Here is a 17,761-nt window from a genome sequence, read left to right as displayed (position 1 = left end):
CTGTCACCAGTATCTACTTTTCACTGTGTTTTCTTGTTCTAGCAGTTCCCATTAATGTGATTAATTCAAGTAGTTTTAGTTAGAGCTTTCGTAAAAGCCTCTGCTCGTGCCAGCTGCAGCCAGGAAGAGGAGGGAGCTCTTGCAGCACAGAAAGAGCAGGACCCTCACTTGCAGACAACACCGTTCTAAGAACAGGAGTATGGTTTGGGAAACTGTCCGGCAAACATCCCCTGTCAATGCAGTTCTCATTTCAGCTCTAAATGCCCACCCAGAAAGCTGTTTCCAAACACATTCTGCTGAAATCATCTGGATGGGCTGATCTGCCTTCAAAGCAAGAGAGGGCACTTTGCTGTGTTATAAAATATGGCTATTTAAAGCCAAACGAAACAAAAACAAAGCAAAGCCATGACCGCAAATCTGCATGACATTTTACAGGGTAGTGACTACAACCTGACATTCGCTAATGTACTCTTGTGTTGTCAGCTGACTGGAAAGAGCCCAGAAGGAGCAGAGCTAACCAGGCCATTCGGCAGAGAGAATAGCCGGGCTGGCTTCCCATGTGGGTGGCCATTTTGGAACAGAACCATATGGATGGTGCTGGATGTGATACGTGGATTGTGTGATCGGCTTCCCACATCCTCTGAGCCCATTTAAGCTACGCTGTCCTCAGCAGCCCCAGGCTGCTGGATTGGGCTGTACATTTTGAATCCCTGTTCTGCCATGGAAGCTTGCTGGATGACCTTGGACCAGTTATGCACCCTCAGTCTAACCTACCTCGCAGGGTTGTTTTTGTGAAGATGAAACAGTGTACATCACTTTGAATCCCATTGACAAACCCAAATAACTAACAATAAATAAATATGGCGCTCCTCTCATTCATCTGAGTGGACCCAGTGAAGTGACCTAAACTACTGTTTCATGTGGATGTTTATTCAAAATGAGTCCTACCATGTTAAATGGCTCCCAGTCCAGTTAAATGTGCATAGGATTGCCTCGTAAATCTCCTACATACCATTAAATGTGAAAAGCATAGAATAAAGCCCTGGAGAAGCAGGTATTATTTGTATAGCATTGTGTTTAGCAAACTCTTTGTTATCTCTTGATGTTGGCAAAACCTTCCTGATTTAAGAGTGTGAATTGAATTTCCAGTTGAAGTTGTATGTTAATAGCCAAGGAATAGTTTTCTTGCTATGCCACACATACAATATTCATGTACTGGTTCCTTACCAGAGACTGGAACCTAGGGTTGCCAATTCCAGGGTAGAAAATTAGTGGAAATTTGGGGGTAGAACCTCAGGAGGGGAAAGTCACCCTGCTTGCCTTCCACATTGGCACAGGTGCCACTTATGTTGGCAGGGTGAGCAAACACATTGGTGCAGGCCCGTGCCACTTCCAAGACATGCTCCCTTGCAAATTGGGCTGTTATACCTATTTAATGCACATCGTGTCTTCAGCATGTTCATCAGTATAGCTGTTCAAGCACTGTTCCAAAGGCTATGCTAGATTTTTAACCACAATTATTCATGGGCCAAGAAAATCTGTACTGATCATGATTGGCCGTGCTCTCATTGTCTTTCTTTCTTGTCCCCTTGTTATAAAAGTACAGGTTGTTCTCCTTTTCCACTGGGTGTTCATCATCCTTTTCCCCCTTTTTCTTAATCAGATTTGTTCTTGAATTATGAAGTTGCACAACTGAGGAGAATGATTCACAACCTCTGTCCAGGCGTGTGTCAGGCAAGCAGCTCTCGTTTATCTCCCAAAGGAAAGTCCAGATTTCACTTTTGCAGCCACTATGGAAAAGGAAAAAAAAAAGGGGGGGGGGGGGAAGCAGCACTTTGAGATGTGGGAGCTGGAAAGAAGCCGATGACGAAAGGCAAATCCACTGTAAACAGTGCAAACCAAAACCGCACTCAGCGTAATTAGGAAATCATGCAGTGCAGACACAAAGGCATAGACGTTATCCAAGCTCCAAGAAATGTTTTGTTCTGGGCAGGAAATCCTACCTATAAAGCATCCCCGAGAGAGACTCAGCAAATCGTTCTTATAAAACCATTAATAGAAATTCTCGTGACTTTGCTCTACTATTTCCTAGTTATGACATTCTGTCCAACCCCCACCTCGCCAAGTCTTATCTACTATCTGCTTTTCTAACACAATCCCCTGTCTCTAGTCTCTTAGTGAATCTTAAATGTAAACCAAGCAGTTTTTAAAGTTAAAATCTGTAGGTATGTTCCAAAAACAAACCAGATAAACCAGAGCCAATTTTAATCAATTTAGATATATTGTTGTGTTGTCGTAGCAGATGGGCAGCCCCATCCGAGCCTGGAGGTGGTGGAATACCGTGCAAGCGTGGCACCTCCCCACCACTTCCAAGAGGGCTGTCCAGAGGTGTGGGGAGCTCAGAAAAGGTCCCAAACCTGCTTCTGCTGCTGCCAAAAATCCCTTAGGGCTTACAGGACTTACACTATCAAAAGGGTGGTGTAAGTCCAAGGATCAGGGTGCCGTGCTCTTGGCCAGCAGTCCTGGGAGGAAGCCAACTAATGTCAGCTCCATCTCCAGGAGTGCCCCTGGCCTGCACCCTCCCCCTTGCTGGCATCCAAGTGGGATGCCAGGGCAGCTCCACTGCAGCCTGGAGATTCAGGTTCTGAGGTGGTGGGGTAGCAGGACAGGTGGCCACTAGTGCGTCTGCCCCCTTCATCTGGGTAAGGAGAGCAAACGCACCAGCACAAGGCTGTGCCACTCCCTGGAACCTCCACCCGCCCTTGGTTGGGGCTGTAAGACAGTAAGAGGGCAAAATGATGGAAGCAAAATGGGGGGAGGGGCTAATGTTACTTCCTGTGAAAACAAAGTGACATCATGGTCATGCTAGAATTTTGCAAAAATCCTAGAGAGACCTGTGACATTGCTTCTGGTTTTCACCAGACATCCATACATCATGCAAGCCCCATTCCCTAATTTCTCTGTTGGTTTGCTAGCTGAGTCTGCAAATGCTTTGTTTAATCTATGTAGCACTGACACAATAAACTTACTCGTGTAGACAAACATTTCTACTCCCTCCAAATCAATATGCAGATAGTGGACACCTCTTTGCTTTTTGTTGCACTAAACCAGGGGTAGGGAACCTGCGGCTCTCCAGATGTTCAGGAACTACAATTCCCAGCAGCCCCTGCCAGCATGGCCAATTGGCCATGCTGGCGGAGGCTAATTCTGGTACAGGATTCTATACAAAACCATTTATATGACTAGCCTTCTTTCCTCACCACTGAACTTGGGGCAGACTGGCCATATTAAGTACAGGGAAACTTCCCTGTGTGGTAGTGCCCTATGGAGCCTCTAGTAAGCAAGGGCAAACAGAGCCAAGCCTGAGCAAATTGCCAGCAACTCAGGGGTCTCTTGGCTCGAACTCTTCAGCAGCAACCGAGTCTGACGTCAGCTCTCCAGTTGCCTCCTCCTGTGTTGCCGTTGGTTTGAGAGAGAACTCACTAAGTGAGCTAATATTGTCTGCACCGCTTAGCTGAGTAGCTCCTTTGTACCAGCTTGTAGCACTATTCGGGCCTCTCAGCTTCACTTGCTCCAGAATCGTTTCTGCTTCCCAGCCTGCTCCTGGAGTTCTAAAAAAGCTCTAATTGCTATCAGCAATAGTTGCTTTTGGCACACTAACCAATGTGAACACAGAGCATTATTAGAGTCACTACAGGTTTTGACTATAATGTTCAGAAATCCACTCCATGTTTTCTAGTCTGGAGGACCTGAATTTTGTATTGTCGAAGGCTTTAATGGCTAGACTCAACTGGTGGTTGTGGGCTTTCCAGGCTATGTGGCATCTGGTAGATCTTGTATCTATCTGGTAGATCTTGTTCCTAACGTTTTGCCTGCATCTGTGGCTGGCATCTTCAGAGGTGTATCACAGAGAAAAGTGTAGATTTTCCTCGCAGTCCTGGCCTTCTTCATCCTGAACCCAGCCAAATAGCCAAATGGGTTCTAGTTGGCCACATGTAGCCTAGATCTTTTGGTAGTGAAGATTTTTGTTGTGTGTGTTTTTAAACCTAACTCTGAAAAACTTTGTCTGGAATAGTTCTCTTCATTTACATCAATCTACGAAAACCTCACACTAATGTGTGTTAAAACAAACAAAAAATACAGTATTTTTGCTTTGATCAATGCCAATAACTAAATTATTTTGAGATGCCCCTTAATAAACATGTATGCAATAATTTTGCTACAGTAATATTTTCCAATAGTTCATTTGTTTTTAAATGAACCCCAAAAGAAAACAACTGCTGGAAGTGTTGGTGTGAAAGTGTTTCTGCCATGGAAAGAAAGTTCTTCATTATAGTGTGGCGCTTAATTCCTTAGAATCATAGAACTGAAGGAGTGCCAGAAGACTCTTAGTAGGATTGCCACATTTAACGCAAGGAATGCCTCTTGGATCATTAATATGCCTGTCAAAGTGCTCTGGGCCCATAATTTGTTCAAGAGTAGTTGAAGAGACCATAGTCACAAAAATACCTCTTCTCACTGCATTATTAAATTTAATTTAACTCATGGAATTGGTTTCCACAGTAATTTATGGGACTCACTACCCCAAGAAGTAAGTGATAGCCATCAGTTCAGGTGGCTGGTAAAAGACAAGAGTGTAAAATATAGGCTGTGTTTTTTGCCAGTTAACTCACAGTGGTAACTAAATATAAACACTGTGTTCAGGGGCAGCATATCTGAGTACCAGATGCTGAACAGATATACCAGATGGTATAACAAGATGAGGGGTTTTTTTAGAAACTGTAGACTAGGTTGACCTTAGTCTAATCAAACAAGGATATTTGTATGGCATTGGAATTCTGTACTGTATGAAAGAAAAGGGAATGTTTCAAACCCAATAATGCTAACCAGTTCATTTATTCATTCATTTTTGGATTTGTATCTCTCTTTTTTTCCAATACCAAAGCAGGCTCAGAGCAACTTCCAACCAATTTTAATCATATGTTCAATTTCACCCAATTCTTCCTCCATCAATCCTAAAGGAACATACCTGGTCACTTTTCTTGAAACAATTTTTTTCCACAGAATAAGACTACCCTTCCTTCCTTCAGTCTTTATTTGTTAGCCATAGGCATTTCAAATTGCCCCATAAGACTAGATCGAGAGACAGTAAGTTATCTAAGATTACCCGGAGAGTTTTACGGCTGAGTAAGCATTTGAACCTATGTCTTTTTGCATTCCAAGTCCACAAACTGTTTTCTGCTTCATAGTGGCCCATAGATTGTACAGAACAGTATACCACAAATTAATAGCAAGAACCCAGTGCATGATGATTGCAGAACAAGGAATGGTTTTTAATGCTTCCTGAAAATAAGGCATGCTACATACAAGGGAAAATGAAAACTCCCTAGATTCTCATGGAATGGAAATTCCACTGCAGCTTCAACTTCATGATAATCGTTTGCCCTAGAAAATTCGGTTTTCAGTGTTTTAGCCATAAAATACTTGTATCTGCACAACAGAGCCCCTTGTATGGTTTGGTTTGTTAAATGAAACATCTCTGTCATGTCTATTTACACAGTTACGTTTGTATTCATATATTGTCCCATTCCAAAACACTCAGCATAATTAAAGGAGGGGTTCCAACATCTATTTCATGGCAGTTTTAATTGAAAAATTGCGTGCCTAAGCTGTCTCGTGTTTTAATATGGATTTCTGGAATTCATGGTTTGACTTACAGACCTTTGAAAAAGGATACTTTTGTTATGTGCGCCATGTGTTTGGGTGCACGCTTATTTTGATTGAAGGAAAGTATTTCTCGAGACATTTTCTGTGTTAGCATGAGCACAAATGAGTGCGCTGTTGAATTAAATTACATACTTTTGAAAAGAAATTTTTCTGACCACACTTATGTGTTGAATCTGAGGTTTAAATCACTTACTAATCTTATGGAAGACAAACGGCATTCTGAATTTTAGATTTCTTCTATTCTATCAAGAGAATCTACAAACTATCATGGCCGTAGAACTCCATAGAACTTTACATGGCTTGGATGATTAGCTCCTCTGGCTTTTTGTTGGAATACAGAAAAATTTCATTTGGACTATATAAGAAAAAATATCTAAGTTGAAATATAGCTCAAGGGATCTTTTTTGTGACAATCTTATAACAAGTTATTTTTTTTAAAAACACCCTTAGCAAAAATGGTGGTTGGTTAATGTTTGGCTCATTCTGCACATGCAGAATAATGCACTTTCAAACTGCTTTCAATGCTCTTTAAAGCTTTGCGGAATGGCAAAATCCACTTGCAAACAGTTGTGAAAGTGGTTTGAAAACGCATTATTTTGCGTGTGCGGAAGGGGCTTGCACCGCATGATTGAATACATTCAGAAAAAGTTATGGCTTGGGCCGCGTGAGAAGCTCTCCAGTCGAGGGGCTCGCTGCGATTAGCGGCTCGCACCGCAGGACTTGGGCCACGTAAGAAGTTTTCCAAAGAGTTCGCAGTTGCCTGTGTTAGATTGCGGTTTGTACCGCCGAACTAAATACGCTTACTTAAATTGCGGTTTGGACCATCTTAGAAGCTCCGCAGCCAAGGAGTTTGCCAACTCATTCCATCTTCCAAGGCACTAAACTTCACGGAAATTACATCTACTTGCGACTCCACATGCTGGCATTCATCTGTTCAGCCACTCCCGCTCGCGCATGTCATTCATGAATGATTTCCTACACTTATGAATGAACTTAACGCTTTGAGCACGGACTGGATGATAAGTACTGTTGTTTTGTATTACATGTTGTATTATCTGTTATGTGTATTTAATATTGATCACTATAAATAGAATTGTCTTACATTTCACTTCATTGAGTTTTTGGCAAGTTTCCTTTTTGGGGGAGAGGCTCCCCCCGTTGCTATTCATTCCAGATTTTCTCACTTGCCTTCCTTATGCATAAGGTTGCCCAGACTTTAATGACTCAAGCTAGTCTTATCTCATCAGATCTCAGCCCTGGTTAGTAATTGTGATGCAGAGGGAGGCAATAATAAATTATCTGTTAATCTCTTGCCTCGAAAAAACCTCACAAGGTTGCCCTCAGGGATGGCCAACCTAGGGGCTGAAAGGAATTGTAGTCCATGAACATCTGGAGTGCCATAGGTTGGCCACCCCTGCAAGCTGACTGCTGCTTGACAGCACTTTATGTACACCTATACATAAGGTTGAGATATATATTTTCATACACGTTATGGGAAAAGGCCAGAAGGATCTCTTGTCCAAAGTATATGAGGCTTTGATGGATTCAGAGATAATGTTTCACATCTAGATCTACTGGGGAAATTTCTTTCACATTACAGTCTCGATTTTATGTAATAGGGGACTCCCATGGACTATGCATACTAACTTAAAGGAAATCTACAGGATGTTTTATGTCTCGTAAAGTTTTAAAAAAATAGCTATTATAGCCATGTGCTAGGAATGTAGCTACACAGATGCTGAAATCATTAAGTGGATCCTAATGTCTCATTATGAAGAACTTTTTGGAAAAATAATTAACATTTGCAAGATTAAATTGGATACAAAATCTCATTAATATTTATCACTGGCTTAGAAGAGCAGCCGTAGATGTTAATAAGGTTTCATGTCCAATATTCATATCCTGTCCATTTTTTTGTTAGGAAACGAGCATAGGAGTTTGGCTGGAAATTTGCTTGTTCTGGGCAAATATTGCTTTCAAAATATTGGAAACAGAGACAATGACCTATTGACCCAATCCAGGGGGAGGAGGCGAATTGACTCTTGGATGTGGCATGAGCCCACACTCGCAGATTTCCCCTTTCTGGGGCACTTATCTTGGTGGTGGGGCAAAAATGCTGGTGGGTGGATGCTGGGGTACTCCAGAATGTCCGAAGACAACTTGATCCTACACAGATCCTGTGAAATCTGTGGGTTTAAATGTGCTTGGCTCTAAGTAAGATTGTAACCTTATAAGGCACTGATTAATGCTCAGACCCTCCCATTTCTTATCAGTTCCTCGTATATTGGTTTGGATCCAGTGATCAATCCGCAAAAGGTGCTGGTCAATGTAGATCTTTCCCTTGCTCTCAACAGTCCATCAGGACCTCATGGCTGAGGAACCCACATGAACCAATAGTCAGGCACGTCAGGGGCCTGAGAGGAGAAGGGCGCAAAATTGCTCAGCACGGGAAAGGAGTCAGCCCCTTCCGCAAGTGTAGAATAATGCACATTCAGTCCACTTTCACAATTGTTTGCAAGTTGATTTTGCTATTCCGCACAGTAAAATTCAGCTTCAAAATGCATCGAAAGTGGATTGAAAGTGCATTATTCTGTATGTGCGGAAGGGGCCTAGGAGAGGGTAACACCAGCCTCTTCTCACACCCAATTGCTGCCCCTGCTGGTCCTGCAACCTAAGATGTTAATGTTGCCAGATTGGAAAGGTCTACTGGGCAGAAGTAAGATCCTTGCACTCTTGAATTACTGAATCCTATCCATTGCTTCTGACTGCTTTTGTTATTTATAATTAAATGTGCCTATATATGCCAAGACCCAGATTCCTTTGCTTTTAAAAAGGCATCTGTTTGCCCTGTTTTACTCACTTTACTGCTGTTGTTACGATATATAAAAATTATATCAATCACAACAAATGCTTTGAAAATGTACTTCAGTTTGGCCATTTGAATTATTTGGCCAGAATTTCAGGGCTGAATCTTCACTTGTTACTTCAAATTGGAGTCATAAATGGGAACTCCAAAGGCTTAAAACCCAGGTTTAAACCCCACTAGGCACTTGGGCCATGGATTGTCTCTCGGGCTTGGCTACCTCACCAGGTTATTCGGGTTCTAGTATCAAGTGAGGACAGATCATAACCTGTTCTGAGTCTTTGGAACAGGGCAAACAGGGAATGCATAACATAACATCCATTTCGTATAACTTGCTGAAGAGCAGGGGGATATTGAAGCCGGGGGGGGGGGGGGGAACTACCCCACAATGTTGTTTGTCTGTCCCTCTTTCCTACTCCCTAGGTGGCCCTTATTTGATTGCCAATTAGCTATGCTAATTTTAAACTCACCATGGGTTCAAGAGCCATGCATCTGGGGAAACTACTTGACTTGAGATTTTAGTCTCACGAAAAACAACCTTGTTGACAGATGTAGCCGCGACCAGTCCTTCTCTTGGCTTGAAAAAGGGGAAATGAACTTTTGAGGAGTATGAAACTGAAATTATGAGAGCCTTCAGGCAAATGGGGTCTAAATGCTGGTGACCGTAAGTAAAGGAGAGAATGGAAACTTTATTCCACTTATCCAGAACCACAAAGATCAAAATAAGCAATGATTTTATTTAGTTTTATCCCCAAGGGAAAGCATTGTGTGGTATTTTAAATTCAAAAAATATGTCAGTATTTTTTTAGAAGTCTGGCTTTTCGTCAGCCGTGTGCTTGCCCAAATAGAAAACATCTTCTCTTGCCTCCAGAAAGTTGCGTGTGCAAGTATTCCAGATGATTATTTGAGGCATCATGCACTCTACATTGTTTTCATGACCCATTCTGCACAGCCTGCCTGCTATTGAAATGGCTGGATATGCATAAGGTTGCCCTGGAAATGGCTGGATAGTCATAAGGTTCCCCTGTCACGTGCATCATGTGATCCAAGAGCTATACCTAGAAGCCTTTGCAGCATTATAGTATTGCTGCAAGGAGCCAGTGTGGTGCAGTGGTTAAGAGTGGCAGACTTTGAGCTGGAGAAACAGGTTCGATTCCCCACTCCTCCACATGAAGCCTGCTGGGTTACCTTGCACCATTCACGACCTCCAAACATTTCTTTTCTTGAAAGCCCTATGGGGTTGCCATAAATCAGCTGTTACTTAATGGCACTTTACACATACACAGTATTGCTTTTCATGTTGTCATTTCATGTGAAGGAAAAGAGGAGTTTGGATTTATACCTCTGTACTTTCTCTCCTGTAAGGAGACTCAAAGCAGCATGCAAATTCCTTTCCCCGCCGCACAGACACCTTGTGAGGTAGGTGGGGCTGAGAGAGTTCTGAACACACTATGACTAGCCCAAGGTTACCCAGCAGGATTGTAGGAGTGGGGAAACAATGAGAGTCCACTGCTCACCTGAAGGAGTGGGGAATCCAACCCAGTTCTCCAGATTAGAGTCCACCTGCTCTTAACCACTACACCAAACTTGCTCTCAGACTTGGATTAGATGGGCTTTGAAGACCACTGTAAAAGAACGATCGAGCTCCACAAATGCATGCAGTTAATCCCATTGTTAAAACATAGCTTCTCAGTGTGTGAGGAGGGACCTCCCCAGGTAGGCTAGAGAAGTTTCTCCTGCATTCTTCTCCAAATCCTAGCTGGAAGTGGCATGTCAGTTTGCCTACCCATGTGTTAAATGGCTGCTGCTGTTTACTCATCCCATCCCACCCAACACCCCACCCTGCCTCTGCTTCTGCATGTTTGGGACATCATACATTTGTCCCAGTAAACAGCTCAAATCCCCTTGATTCTTTGTTAGTGAGAGTCTCAACAGTGATTCCTAATTCCTCAATGGGATGGAGATTTCACATTCAACAGGCCCATGAGCTATTTACCGACATGAAATTAGTTTTTGGGTGGTGCTACCTGCAAAATTAGGTCTGACTGACAGAAGTGGCTGTGTGAGTAATTGAAGGTCACTTGAGGGCATCATCACAGTGCCTCTTGTTGAGAAAATGGGAAAACTCAGACAGAGGAGATCCATTGTTAGCAAAAATAGAGAGCTTCCAATTTAAAAATATGTTATGTAGCTGAAGCTGAAAATAACCATTTGTTATATTGAAAGTTATTTGTGATTATTAACATTGAAATTCTTCACTACAGCATTTTTAGGCCATAGCCACTATCCAATGCAGATGTTACTGTGCTTTAAGTTCAATGAGTTGATTGTTTAAGACTGTTGAATTGTAGCCTGTAGGGTTTGTGGTGGGTGGTCATCTTAATGGAAACATTGTAGTTATAATACTGTTATGTTTTCCCTCTACATCATAATCATATCATAAGTGTGTTATCCTTTACTGATCCCCTGATTCCCCACCCCCACTTTCCTTCCTCATAGTGATAGTTAAATGTATAATGGGACGGAGTATTTTTAAGCCATGGTATTTTTAAGCTATGTAAGGATTCCTTTGGATACCCAATTTTTTTCACCATCAATATGTTTATTGTGTTTTAAAAAATTTTGTTTGTTGTAAGTGTATTGAATTTGGTTTTGGAATTGGTTAAATTATGCCTGTAAGCCGCCTTGAGTCCAGCTTCAGCCGTGAAGGGCAGAGCATTACATTTAATAAAATAAATAAACAAACAGCCCTGTTAGGTATATTAACCTATTATCTGCTCAGCCCTTGGAACAGCCACTCTTTCTCAGCCTAACCTACCTCACAGGGCAGTTGTAGGTGTAAAAATGGGGTAGAGACTATGTACCACCAGCCCAAGCCATTTGGGGATAAGGATGAGATTTAAACTACTATAATCAATTATCATGTATTATTTTAACAGGTGAGTCGCCCTCACCCTAGTGATCATCCTTTGCTGATCATCTTCATGGTTGGAGGAGTGACTGTGTCTGAAGTGAAAATGGTAAAGGACCTTCTATTGGCGCAGAAGCCTGGAGCACAGGTACTGAACTGTAAGAATGGAGAGTGCTGGCTAGTAGTTAAGAACATCTACATACTGAAGAGGCACCATACATTTCTGTGTGTGGATGCTAGGTGAAAATAATTTTCTGTGGTACCAAAAGCTTGATATGTTTGTGGTTCTGAAGCTGCCCACCAACTAGGACCTGGCGCAGAAAATTACCCTTTCAATGAGGAATAATCAGACCATTAATTCAGGTGCACAGACTCACAGGATAGCTCATCACGTCTAGCAAGAAGGAAGGACCACAAGCAAGACCATCCTAGCTAGGAATGGCAGCAGCCGATTCAGATAGTGTGAAAAAACATGGCCACCTGAAGAGTAAAGGTCAGCCGATAGCCTATCAACTTTCTGTCAGGGCCCAGAATCCTTAGAGAACTTAGCAAGGGTACTGACAGATCTCTGTTTAAATATCTAGTAAGTTGCCTGGCACGATGCTTGTAACTCTCCTCTGACTTTAATCCGCTTTCGATTGTCAGGTTTCTCGGCGTATTTTGTGCGTACTTAACTTAGTGACCTGTGAAGTCTTTTTTTCAAAGTTGGTGCAGCCACTAGCGACTGGTTCATTTATCTGAGAAGGACATTCCTTGTGTCTGTGTTTTTTCTTCCCCCGCCCTAAGGGCTTCTTCGGGAATCCAGATAAGACATTTTACCCGCCAGATACATAAATAAACTGTTTGTGCTCCATAAGTGGAGTGCAAACATTTGTAGCAAATCAGGCAGACTGTATGTTTGATTAGTGAAAATGTTTGAGCAAAGGGGGGTCTATATAAAGACTGAACACTTCTGGGGCTAGAGAGGCTGCCTCACGCATGCTAATGGCATTCTTCAGTGAAGAGCTCATTTCGTGATGCCTAAGATTTAAACGCCTTCTCTGGCAACACATTTTCGTCTGATAGCTTCCCCTTTTTCTTTGCATCGAAGTTCTCAATTATCTCCTCGGCACAGCGAATCAAATTCCTTGCTGTCTTGGGCAGGCCTTAATTCAGTGGTACACTAATGGACTAGTTAATCTGGGCTGCAAACGTGTTGCTATAACTGGACAGATAAGCAGAGGGTTAGCGACTGAGGCAAGTCAAAACTATGCAGGGAGGCTTTTCACTTACTTATCGGAGCAGGATGGAGGGCTGACAAAGGAGTGACATAGAAATCTGGTATTGCTTTGCCAGGGCTTGACCCCACCGGTGACAGGTCCTCTTTTAAGAGGAATTCCAAAAGAATTCAGAAGGTATCCCGTGGCTTTCGCTGTCAGTTGCCCTTTGTATGAAGCTGTTATGCCAGAGGTTAGAGGGCTTTAGAGTGGGAGGGAAGGGGATTTCTGAAAGGGGGAAAAAGACCCTAAAGGTTCCTCACATCTGATATAGAATTTCCAAATAAGTTGGATTTACCTGCTTTTCCTTAATCCAACTCTGAATGTGTGGACTGCCTCTCCAAGATTATGGTCTTTTCAAAAAGCTGCCATTTTTAGAAAGTGTTTGTGATGCCTGTGTGCATCAATCACAATTCGATAAAAGGCAGGTTAAAACCTTGATGTTGTCAAACCACTCTGTTGAAACACTTGGTGTCCGATGCCTCTTTTAAAAAGTAATTGAATTAGGGACGTAAAACTGAAGCATTTTCATCAGCAACGAAATGGGCTCTGTCGACAGGCTCAGTTCACATGATGGTTATAAATTATGGCAATAATGCGGTAAACTGACTTTGGTTATCACCAATTAAAAATATCTCAGTTGCTTAACCGTGTAAAGGTCTGAGCCTTGAAAATCTGCTGCCTCGTTAACTGGGCATTGAAGTAGTTGGATAACCAATCAAAATGCCTTTATCCAATTAAAATGACCAATTGAAGTAACAGATCCAGCCCCTTTAAAAAAAATCAAGGGGGGGGGGGCAAGCTTTGTTTGTTTTTTAAGGTTGTGCTGATTCCCTGCAAAAATATCTTACAGAAGCACCAAGGCAGCCTGCAAAATCAGAATTACAATTAAAAATACTAATTCATAGTACCCTGTTTCCCTGAATATAAGACATCCCCTAAAAATAAGACATAGTAGAGGTTTTGCTGAAGTGCGAAATATAAGGCATCCCCCGAAAGTAAGACATAGCAAAGTTTTTGTTTGGAAGCATGCCCGACGAACAGAACACAGAAAAATAAGACATCCCCTGAAAATAAGACATAGCGCATCTTTGGGAGCAAAAATTAATATAAGATACTGTCTTATATTCGGGGAAACACGGTAACAGGAATAAGTTATAAATTAAAGAAACGAATGAGAATCAAACCTGCCTTTGTACATTTAGTTACGCCTGAAAACTAAAGGTTGCAGTGTTTAAGTGAATTTTAGTTGAGGACAACTGAATTTTAGTTGAGGACAAAGTTTAATTAGAAGTCATGCTTAATATTTTTTGGTTGGGAATTTTTTATTTTGTGTACTATTATAAGTAGGAATAAAATAACTATTCTATCAATTAGTAGATTTTTTTGTTCAGTAAACTCTAAGGTATAGTTCACTTCCTTCAGAATTACAAAATGGAGAAGTTGGCAGTGTGCAGACTTATATCACCGAATGAATCTGTGAAAGGAGATGTTGAGTAGCCAACTCAAATTGCTGAGTTGCCTGACTCTCATCCAAAGGTTGACCATTAGTGCCCCAGCAGTATGATCACCACATCCGGGAACAAAAGTGTCTGGAACTGCAGCAAGATAGCCTGGGAGCAAGAAAGAGCCTGCAGTGAAGCATAGAGTTGACTCTGAGGGATCACCTCAGTCTAGGACCGGGAGAACTTTGGTTTGTGGTGTTGTTTCTGCCTTCACCTATCTCCGTGGTGGCGAACCTTTGGCACTCCAGATGTTATGGACTACAATCCCCATCAGCCCCTGTCAATTGGCCATGCTGGCAAGGGCTGATGGGAATTGTAGTCCATAACATCTGGAGTGCCAAAGGTTCGCCACCACTGACCTATCTGAAGTTCCTCTCAGTAACCTGAGTGGTATAGGGAAAATGGTGAGGTCCTGGATTCAAAAACTGGAACACAGAGAACATCAGATAATTCATGTCAATTATCCGATCCAAAGCAGGTGGAAGATTAACTTTTGTCTTTATTTCATTGGGCACACAGTGGGGAAAATGGATTCCATTAAAGAGATGTTTATTTTAAGCAAAAATAGAAACAGTTGGAAGTTTAACTGATTTTAATATAATTCAAATACCAACTGCAGTGAGGTGTGGCCAGAGACCTATCTCATTTTTATCCCACCCTCAGAATGGTGTTCATTTTTCTCCCCTTCTCCATTTCCTTTGTGAGGTAGGTTAGACTCAAGAGAAGGTGGCTGCGCAAGGTCTCCCTGTGGGTTTCACGGGGATTTGAATCTGAGAACTTCCTGGTCCAAGATCCCTAAACACAAAGGTTGGGCAGCTGAGTATCCATCATTACAGTGGTGTACTGCCCATTGGGCAAACTAGGCAGCTGCCCAAGGCACAGGAATTTAAAGTCACATGGGGGCAGCCTGATTTCTAGCCCCGCCCACTTCTAGCCCTGCCCACAAGCAAGGCAGGACAATCAAGGAGTTTTCCCGCTGTCATGGAGAACGATCCCCCCCAGAGCCCAAAACAACCCGATCCCCGGAGGGCAGAGCAACCCCCAGCCGGGTGGGCAGGGCTACCTCCGCCCATTGGGGGGGCATCAAACCCAGGTTTTGCCCAGGGTGCCAGTTTCCCTAGGTACGCCACTGCATCATTACATGCTATACTGCAACCTGTAAAATGTGCACAGAAACTCTCCACACTACAAATTCCATATATTGCTGGTAATTTACAATGAATTCACTTGTAGGTGGCTCAGCTGTAATTATTTGCCAAAGAAGTGACAGCTTTAGCTAAGATGTATTTGCCCACAGAAAGATAACTCCTTATCGATAAAAATCAATAAATTAAGAGAGATTGATACTGAGCTACCTCTTGAGATTGTGGTAAAGATTAGTCTCTTTAATTGTATGGATATATACCTTTTTCTTTTCTTTTCAGATAATCGTGCTGTCGTCAACCCTCCTGACTCCACTTCGCATTCTTGAGTTGATCTTTGCAACAGACCATCTACAGCCGGACATTGGCATCTGAAGGACGGAGCATTTGTCAAGGTTAAGCAGCTGGTTTGACTTGCTGAAAATATTAAACAAAACCCTCATCTTCTATCCTTCGGGGCATCCTTCAAAAATAAAACCACCTCTTTCCTTAAAAAATAAATTGATCTGATGGCCTTAAAGAAATGTATCTAAAAACATGGTAGCACTTGAAAATCTTTTTTATTATGCCAGTGACGTCAATCCCGAGTAAAGAGTTATTTCCATCCAGCATTACTTCTCTCTGCAGTAATTCCATAGTTAACTGAAGCCCTTTTATCTCCAGCTTATTGACATGGACCGTCCTTGCGAAGGATAACAATTGCCACATGTAGCAGTTTCATAGGAATATTGTAGAACAATGAAAGAGAGCAAAAGGGTATTCCATTTTTATACAGAGTTTCTCTTCCGTCTGCAGCCATCATGTCAATTGGCTGGTTTTGTGATATAAGTTAGGAATGGCAGATTAGATCTTAAATTCTCTGAGAGCAAATGGACCTCAATGGCATCTTCTCAGTCTGTGATGCAGCAGAGGATGTACAGTAGAATATCTCACAGATTTTATAATGATAATCCATTTCCCAACCAACAGGCATCTCTTGGGTAAGAGAAAAGCCTGGATCACCTTTTAATTGTTTTCCCAAAGTTCTCTGTCTCTTGATGGTTTGAGATGAAAATGTTCTAAATGGTGTTTAGCTGTGTTAGAGATAAATACACAGCTCTTGATGGCTAACCATACATTTGTATATCATAAGCTCGGTGGCAGAGATTCGAAGGTTGGGCAGCTGAGTATCAAAATAAAGGTGTTCATTTGTTTTGGTATTATCAAGAGTTAATGAATCCTATATATATATATATAACTAGCAGGGCACCCGTGCTTCGCTACACATACTTCATCACAGGCTCTCTATGAATTTCGGGGTGACATTCAACATACTTCTTTACAGCCTGTTTGTGAACTTTGGGGTGACATGCAGCATATTTCCTCACAGCCTGTCTGTGGACTGAGGGGTTTGTTTTTGCATTATTTTGCAGCAGCTTCCTGTAGTTGCCTTTTTCTAATGCAGTGTGTTATTGCTCTCTTTCACCTGGTGGGCTCCAAAAGACGTCATTTGGAAGCAGCCGTTGTATTTTCGGGCTGCAGAAAGGAAGTGTTCTGCCATTGGATGCTGATGAGTGAGAAGGCTGTGAAGAGGTTCAGGGTAGGGTTGAAGGGCAGGGAGCTGGACTGTACCGCCACTGCCACACATTCCTGGGCACTCATCCCGCCACTTCAGAGCACGACACCAAACACAGGGTGATCGGAGGCTGAGAGCAATAAACTTGTCTCCACAGTAAGCAATCTGATGTCCATATGCAAAAAACGACAAATGTTTAGTAGTCCAAGGTGATAGTGTGGTTTGTAATCTATTTTAATAGTATTTGGCTGTAGCGGTGTTGTTAACATGAGGGTGGGTGGAGGAGTACTGTTTCACAGCCTGTCTGCTAACTTCGGGGTGACATTCAGCATACTTCTTTACAGCCTGTTTGTGAACTTTGGGGTGGCATGCAGCATATTTCCTCACAGCCTGTCTGTGGACTGATGGGTTTGTTTTCAAATAGGTTCACATGCGTTGTGGAGGGCGGTGGTAGAGTGCAGTTGGTGAAGGACATGAAGCTGGTGGTGTTGAACTGTCACCCTTAGAATGTTCGTGCAGTATGTCTGTGGACTGAGGATTTGCCGTTATAATGTTCGCGCAGATGGCCAGAGATGAGCAGTGAAAACAGTAAATAGGTAATAAATCGAGTGGAAGTGAATATTTTGGGGGATCCTTTCTTAGTGAGCAGCTGGAGTACGTAAGGAACAGATGTGCCAAATTTCATGTGTGTGGCTTCAGTGGTTTTTGAGTTCTGTTGATGAGTCAATGATTCAGTCAGTCGTCTTTTGCATTTATAGATATAGATTATTATTTAGCATAATCAAAAAGTATCACAACCTCT

The 17,761-nt window shown here is 42.3% G+C and overlaps 1 protein-coding gene across 1 annotated transcript in view; it reads left to right on the top strand.

Moving 5' to 3' along the window:
- SCFD2 (sec1 family domain containing 2) overlaps positions 1 to 16,603 on the top strand; it is a 195,942-nt gene extending 179,339 nt beyond the window's left edge. Inside the window, exons 8-9 of the mRNA XM_048510006.1 lie at positions 11,530 to 11,649; positions 15,687 to 16,603. Of these exons, the coding sequence (XP_048365963.1) occupies positions 11,530 to 11,649; positions 15,687 to 15,779 (213 nt within the window). The 3' untranslated portion in view covers positions 15,780 to 16,603. The remainder of the gene's footprint in view (positions 1 to 11,529; positions 11,650 to 15,686) is intronic.
- The last annotated feature ends 1,158 nt before the right edge of the window (positions 16,604 to 17,761 follow it).

Source organism: Sphaerodactylus townsendi, linkage group LG10, assembly GCF_021028975.2.
Source record: "Sphaerodactylus townsendi isolate TG3544 linkage group LG10, MPM_Stown_v2.3, whole genome shotgun sequence".
Taxonomy (NCBI): domain Eukaryota; kingdom Metazoa; phylum Chordata; class Lepidosauria; order Squamata; family Sphaerodactylidae; genus Sphaerodactylus; species Sphaerodactylus townsendi.
Note: the sequence above shows the minus strand (reverse complement) of the source record. Positions and strands in the feature narration are given on the sequence as shown.